Source organism: Adiantum capillus-veneris, chromosome 14 (assembly GCF_014529385.1).
Source record: "Adiantum capillus-veneris isolate H3 chromosome 14, ASM1452938v2, whole genome shotgun sequence".
In the NCBI taxonomy this organism is placed as follows: Eukaryota; Viridiplantae; Streptophyta; class Polypodiopsida; order Polypodiales; family Pteridaceae; genus Adiantum; species Adiantum capillus-veneris.
In genome coordinates this window covers 126,562,412-126,570,211 of record NC_140944.1, presented here as the reverse complement: position 1 = coordinate 126,570,211, position 7,800 = coordinate 126,562,412, and the positions used below count along the sequence as shown (strand labels likewise).

Genomic DNA, 7,800 nt, shown 5'->3' with positions numbered 1-7,800 from the left:
GGTTGCTATATCCATAATACTCTCATTTTTCTTTGTATTATGAGCTTCCTTTGAGACTAACAATTAGAATTTTCTACATCTATCCTATATATGATGCACCTTAAAAATTTTGAGGAAGGAGAGAAGCTCCAAGTGTCATGCATTGAAAGCTTTGAGCTTTGAAGCTTTTAGAGTTTTGAACCTTTTGAAGTTTTTTAAATAGAAAATTTGATTTTTGTACCTTGCACTAAAGCTAAGCTAATCCTCACCTTAAAATCACTTGCTTCATTGACATCAACCATCTTTTCTCTCCAATCTTTAATCTTTTGAAGTAAAAAATTCTAGAGTTTTGATCCTTTTGAAGTTAAAAAAAAGACCACTTTTGCACCTCTACACTAAAGTTGACCTTCACCTTAGAAAAAAAAATCACTTGAATGTGTGCTGCCACATCATTGCCATCCCATCTTTTCTCTCCAATCTTCAACCTTTGAAGTAAAAAGAAAGTTTCTGCACATCAGATATGTACCTCAATCCGGTTGTGCTTAAAGGGAGAAAAAAATTGAATGCACTGGCCAATCGCACAGGTTTCAACTCTTAAGGTTGGCGAATTCTTCTGAGACTGGAGAGAGAGAGAGAGAGAGAGAGAGAGAGAGAGAATTCAGGTTGAATCTCAAAATTTGTAACTGGGTTTGCGCGCACACACACACACACACACACAAAATGCAACCCAACTACAACTTGTGTACGCATCGACTTCTAGAGGCTAGAGGGCTTGCACGAACATGCAACATCACCTCCTTTTGCGTTGTCATCACTGTAGTTGCCCCATCCTATCTCACTGAAGACACCGCATGATAGTCGTGCGATGTAGGTGCATTGAAATTTATGCTACCTTTAAATTTGTGCTGCCATTCTTAAGCCATTTTCATTACAAGCCTTTCCAACATCGTATAGGTGGCAGTCGAGTGCACTTGTGTGCGTGTGTGTGTGTGTGTGTGTGTGTGTGAGAGAGAGAGAGAGAGAGAGAGAGAGAGAGAGAGTTCACTTTAGGTAATTTGGCGAAGGAGGAAGGCAAAGCTTCAGGCATGGAGCTTTGTCTACTTCTCAACACAGTTCGTGCTAACATCTTCACAACCATTATACTCATTTTGCAACCCAATGTCGCTTAGACTTGCCCTCCTCTTGACTCTATATTTTGTGACTCCCTCTCTTGCAAAGCCTACAACGCCTATGGCAAGTGGCCCAATAGCTTCCCTTGCACATCATGTCAAATTGTTTATCAAACCAGCTCCGAAACAGAGATTATCGAGGAGATGGCAAGGACTAAGCAAAAGATCAAGGTCATCTCGAAGCTTACTGCCAATTTCCCCAAACGCACGTCTTGGTGGCAGCCAAGGGCTTCTTATTGGTACTAGGGACAACAACCATTAGTTGATTGCTGACAAGAAGCGAATGTCCGTCTCCCTTGACAGTGGAGTGGGCACTCGATAGTCCCTTCATGGTGTTGCCTCATATGGGCTTGCCCTTTGTACCGCGCCATTATGGGAGGGTGTGAGCATTGCTAGCTTAATTAGCACGGGGACTCATGGAAGCTCCTTTAAAGGAAGAGGTGGACTGGTCCATGATTATGGCATTGTCTTGAGACTTGTTGTGCCTAAGATAGAATCAAAGGGCTATGCCAAGATTCTTGATGTTATAGAGGTAGATAAAGAGCTTAATGCTGCTAAAGTGCCATTGGGAGTATTGCCACCATACAAGCATTAACCATTTAAAACACAAATCATTATTTTGGTATGTCTTCTGGGTAACATTTCGTATTAATAGCTTTTAGCTTTTGCTTTATACTACATGTAGATCTTGCACACAAAAATCATAACAATTAGCCCTTTTGTCCATGTCATGAAATCGTGAAATTTTTAAATGTTGTGTGTAGTACAATTTCAATCCTTGGTTTCTTTATGTCCTTTCCAAGTTGGTTTCATTGTGCTTACTAGGTCACAGTGCTATTAAAACCAATGTTCAAACGATTCATCACCTATCTTGATGGATCGTCTCATCATTGACAACTCTTGATCTCAAGATCTGAAAAGAAAGAGAGAGAGAGAGAGAGAGAGAGAGAGAGAGAGAGAGAGAGAGAGAGAGAGAGAGATAATTATCTTCTTGGAGTGATTACAAGGACTATAGTCCATCCTCTCCACTTGTGTGCATATGCACAATCACACACCCACGAATGTGGGGGGGGGGATCCAATGGCCACACTTTTCTGAAAAGAGAGAGAGAGAGAGAGAGAGAGAGAGAGAGAGAGAGAGATAATTATCTTCTTGGAGTGATTACAAGGACTACAGTCCATTCTCTCCAATTGTGTGCATATACACAATCACACACCCACGAATGTGGGGGGGGATCCAATGGCCACACTTTTCTTAGCTTCAACAACACACGTGTCACACACTAGTTTCTTAAATTTAGGATGAGACCATTAAGCTTTTTACTCTCTCCCTTCGTAGTGTGACCAACTAATTCTAAATTTAAAACTGAATGCTGCTAATACTTTAGTGGGCACCATACACAAAGGCTTAGAAATAATAAAGCTATCATAGCCTTAGTGAAATGCCACATGGCATTTGCCTAAGGGTTCAGAGGCGTGAATGACATATGTAACCTTGCACTTGCGCAAGGGTGACGCCAGACATCGACACAGACAAAGGAGGGCAACATTGTCGTGCTCCCGTGCTTGTGAGAGAAAGACAGAGAGCAACGATGAGTCGCCACAATTCGCTTGCAGAGAGAGAGAGAGAGAGAGAGAGAGAGAGAGAGAGAGAGAAGAAGAAGAAGAAGAAGAATAAGAAGAAGAGAATTTCAAAGTCATAGGAAACTATCCCAAGAGACCTCAAAGATCCAACTTAAAGATTTATCCGACGAGGTTGAACTCAAGACCTCTTATGAGAGAGAGAGAGAGAGAGAGAGACCCAATTTTTTATTTTATTTAACTAACAGAAACTTTCTATTTCAACAAATCCAACTTTTACCTGCAAATATAAGATCTTCGTAGACAAAATAACATGTGGGTTGTGGCAGAAGGCTGCCATAGTTGAGTCTGGGCGTGTCATGGCGTTTTTGGAAGGGACAGACCTGACAATGGCCGAGTTTGTATGTGCGCAGAACGAGAGGCCCTCAGTCGGGCTTTCTTCCTCAGACATGGAGGGGGCGATCTTCCCAAAGGTGGATCTCGGCCTTTCCGATGAAGAGCTAGTCCCCATTCTTCATTCTGCCGCTTCTAGCTGGGGCTTCTTTAGTATTTTCAACCACGGCATCCCTGAGTCCCTTCTGGACTCCATTGCAACGCATGCCCTTCACTTTTTTGGGCTTCCTTCTTCGGACAAGATCGCCATTGCCAGAAACCCTCCCGTTCCCTATGGTTACACAAGCTTTGCCAAGAGCGCGGCTATCAAGTCGTGGAGCGAGGCCCTCCATTTAATGCCCGGGGAAGATAGGATTCACAGTCTCTTTCAAAGCGTTCCCTCATTTCAGGAAAGCCAAAGTTTCAGGTAACCTCCTTCTCATAGTTAAGTTGGTTTGATTGGAAAATTGGCTCGGAATTCCATCATCATTGGATTTTTTAGCCATTTTGTGACATCCATTTTCTTAGACTTGCATTTGTGAATGATGGGGAGGAGGTGTGATTCAATCATGCGTATGGTCACCTTTTCGAACTCTTGGCACAACAGAGGGGAACTTATCTGTATGTATTAACAATAATTGAAGAAGTTGTTACACTTATTAGCCTAATCAGTCTTCAGCTCAAGAATACAATTCATCACTTGAAGCGTAGCATTTTGCTCGAGGAGAATTTTCTGTTAATGTCTGATGTGGAAATGGTTATTTTGATTCCCAAAGTGTAGAATACATCAATTGTTTGAATATGGAACCTGTGGATAGTAACATTTTTCTATCAGCAAGACCACATGTCACGAATAGTAGGCTGAGGCAAGATCTCAATGTCTCTTTGTTCGTCCTTGCACACGGATACGGCATCTCCAATTGCCTGGACTATGAGCTTACGTTGTTTATAGTTTGCTCTGCTATTGACCAATAATTGGCTGAGGGGGTGAATACTAGATAGGTCTTTCGCCTTGCATAGGGGAGAGACAAACAAGTGAAATGGCCACGTGGGGTCTTCCACACGGATATGCTGTCTCCAATTGTCTGGAGTATGAGCTTCGAAACGTACAATGTTTATAGTTTGCTCTGCTATTGGCCAATAATTTGCTGAGGAGGTGTATACTAGATAGGTGTTTTGTCTTGCACAGGGGAAAGTCAAACAAATGAAAAATGGTTATAGAGTCTTCCAGATTGGCTTGTCATACCCAAGACAACTACGCCATCATCATCCAACAATATAAAATTGGAAAAGCTTAAAAAATGGTCCAATATGACAATGTGGACAATGAGAGGCCAATACGTTGGCTGATTTCGAGGAGGTGACAGGTATCAGGACTTAGGAGGTCAGCCTTCTGTAGGCTACGTACATTGTCGTCTAAGTGGGAATGTTTGAACCAGGTCATCTGAGACATACACACCTCCTCCTTGAGGTCACCATTCAGGATGATTTTTGACCTTCTGTTGATAAACATGCCATTGTTTGTGAGGAGCCACTGCTAGTAGTATGGGAGTACCGGTCATTCTGTTAGTTGGAGAAAAAGACTTATTGAAGTTGTGTCCTTCCATGGGTGAGTGTCCCTATTCCCTATCGCCAACATCTTCCCTCTTCAACAGCGTTTTCACCATCAGGCACCAAGCTGTCACAGACCAACCATAGCGTTTTCAGCCAGCAGCGAGCATCAACGGCCCTAGCGTTTTTGGAGCAACTCAGCACCTTGCAGATTTCAACATACAGATCAGCCAATGATTTTGGTTTTCAACCCATAGCCTCGTCGAGTTTGTAGATCTAAGTCAGCCTCTAGTGTGTTCAGATTTCAGCCTTAAGACTTGCCATACCGTCGAGTCTCCAAGCATCCATTGCAAGATCCCATCAGCATCTCTACATCTACATCTATTGTATCAGCATTTTTGCAATTCAAAGCTAATACCAACCTAACAATAGAGTGGGGGGCCCATGGAGGGGGGTTTGGGACCCATCACTACAAGACGTGGTTTGCAGACTGACGCTTTGATTACTGACGGTTTAGTCACGCCATCGGAATGTTCGGCGAAGAGTGAGAAGAAGAGCGACATCGGAATGTTCGGCGAAGAGTGAGAACAAAAGCAAATGGTTTTCTTTTTGGCAAAATTTATGCACCATCAGTTATATGGTTGCTTATACCAATCATCGATGATTAGTCCGTTGCTTAGACTGACGCCCTGCAAAAATGCAAAAAGTATCTGGATCTGCCTCCTTCTCTTTTCAATTTTCGTCAACCTCTGCTCTTCTCCTTCTTTACAAATCTGTCCAACGACCTTAAAATTCTCTTCTTCTTCTTCACACACACACATCTCTTGCACATACAAATCTCTCTCTCTTTCTCCTCCTCTCTCTATTACATACACCTGCACATTTTGTCAAGCATCATTGTGTTAGGTAGGTGTAGAATTTGATTTAATTAGTTGAAATGTGTGTGTGCTAGTATTTAACGATTTTTTTGATATTTTTTTGCAGATTTGGTATAGATTTTACATGCGAAAAGAAAAGTTCGAAATTGAGGAATGAGCATGTGATTGCACTACCTACATTCACACACCAAAAAATAAATTAAATGTATTTTGTATAAGTTAATTAAATTAAATGATTTGATCAAATGTTAATTTAACTGATTCTAATGTATTTATGTTAATTAAGCAAATTTTAAATATATTAATCAAATAAATATTAAATAAAACAATTTAATTACTTAATAAAATATTTAAGTTTTTTAGATTGATTGTACGTTAGTTATGCCTAAAAAAATATAGGTAGATAATAATTTATATTCGTTTTAGGTTTACATTAGTTATTGTTTTTAAAAATTTAGATTTGTCTAATCAAACAAATCTTAAAATAAAAAAAATGAATGAAATAAAAAATCAATATGAAAATAAAAAGATAAATTAATAAATAAATAAACAAATTAAAATATAGAGGGTAGAGAGGAAAGAAAAAGGTAGAGAGATGAATAAATAAATAGATATAGACAGAGAGAGAAACATAGAGAGAGAGAGAGATAGAGAGCTGGAAAGGTAGGATATATATATATATATATATATATAGAGAGAGAGAGAGAGAGAGAGAGAGAGAGAGAGAAGATGGCAAGGTAGAAGGTGAAAGAAAAAGAGAGAGAAATAGGGTAAAGAGAGAGAGAGAGAGAGAGAGAGAGAGAGAGAGAGCAAGGTAAAGAGAAATAGAAAGGTAGAGAGATAAAGAGTGCCCAAATGGTTTGCATAAACCATTGATGTTTTGCGCAAACCATCAATAAGTATAAGGGTAAGCCATTTTTGAAGTTTGTTTACGTTGTTGAGTGTAAAAAACGTAGAAAAACTTAAAAAACGGTTTGGCCACTTTTTATTTGTGCTTTGTTGCTTGCATATGACTTGTCGAAACCATCAATAGACTCAAGGGCAATCCATATGCAAACCACAAAGCACAAATGGCAAGTGGGTAGCTTAGGGCAAGCCAAATGCGAGCTGTATAGCATAAAATGGAAAATAGGCAAGTCGTTTTTTAAGTTTGTTTGCGTTTTTACAAAATATCGCTAATGAACTTCGGAAACGGTTTGCCCTTGTGCCTATTGATGGTCTTAGCAAGTTGTTTGAGCGCTTTTGATTTCTCTCTACCTTTCTATCTCTCTCTAACTTGCTCTCTCTCTCTCTCTCTCTCTCTCTCTCTCCATTGCTTTAACCTTCTACCTTGCCACTCTCTCTCTCTCTCTCTCTCTCTTCCTGTTTAACTCTCTCTTCTTTTAAGCTCTCTTTATCTCTCTATGTTTCTATTTTTTTCTTTATATCTTTTCAACTCTCTCTCTCTCTCTCTCTCTCTCTCTCTCTCTCTCTCTCTCTTCCTTCTTGTTTAACTCTCTCTTCTTTTTAGCTCTATCTCTCTATGTTTCTATTTTTTTCTTTATGTTTTTTCATATCTCTCTCTCTCTCTCTCTCTCTCTCTCTCTCTCTCTCTCTCTCTCTCTCTCTCTCTCTTCCCAACTCTCTCGTCCTCCATTTATCTTTTTCTCTTTCTCTCTCTACCTTTCTTCCTTTTCTTTAGTTCTCTCTGACTCTCTCTAGTCCTCTCTTTTTCCTGCTCTCTCTCTCTCCCCACATCTTCTCTGTCTCTATTTATATCTCATCTCTCTCCATCTTTCTTTGTCTTTTTCTTTTTTCTCTATTCTCTTTTTATTGATTTCTCTCTCTCTCTCTCTCTCTCTCTCTCTCTCTCTCTCTCTCTCTCTCTCTCATCTTCTCTGTCTCTATTTATATCTCATCTGGCTCCATCTTTCTTTGTCTTTTTCTTTTTTCTCTATTTTCTTTTTATTGATTTCTCTCTCTCTCTCTCTCTCTCTCTCTCTCTTTCAATTTGTTTATTTATTTTAAACGTGACTTTTCAATTAAACAATTAAACAAATCTAATTTTCTAAAATTAATAATTTATGTAAAACTAAAATAAATATAAAGTATTATCTATTTATTTATTTTTGCACATAATTAACATCCAATCAATTTAAATACTAAAATAGCTCTTCACTAATTAATTAAAGTATTTAATTTAGCATTTAATTTATTAATATATTTAAAATTGATCCAATTAATATAAATATATATTAAAAAACATCAAAATAAATTAAACCAGCATTTAAT

The 7,800-nt window shown here is 39.0% G+C and overlaps 1 protein-coding gene and 1 pseudogene across 1 annotated transcript in view; both read left to right on the top strand.

Annotated features, from left to right (window-relative positions):
• Positions 1 to 1,064: 1,064 nt before the first annotated feature.
• On the top strand, positions 1,065 to 1,743 carry LOC147443095 (L-gulonolactone oxidase 3-like; annotated as a pseudogene).
• A 1,287-nt stretch (positions 1,744 to 3,030) lies between these two features.
• Positions 3,031 to 7,800, top strand: part of LOC147443094 (protein DMR6-LIKE OXYGENASE 1-like) — a 79,335-nt gene continuing 74,565 nt past the window's right edge. Inside the window, exon 1 of the mRNA XM_086529021.1 lies at positions 3,031 to 3,527. Within this exon, the coding sequence (XP_086385147.1) occupies positions 3,088 to 3,527 (440 nt within the window). The 5' untranslated portion in view covers positions 3,031 to 3,087. The remainder of the gene's footprint in view (positions 3,528 to 7,800) is intronic.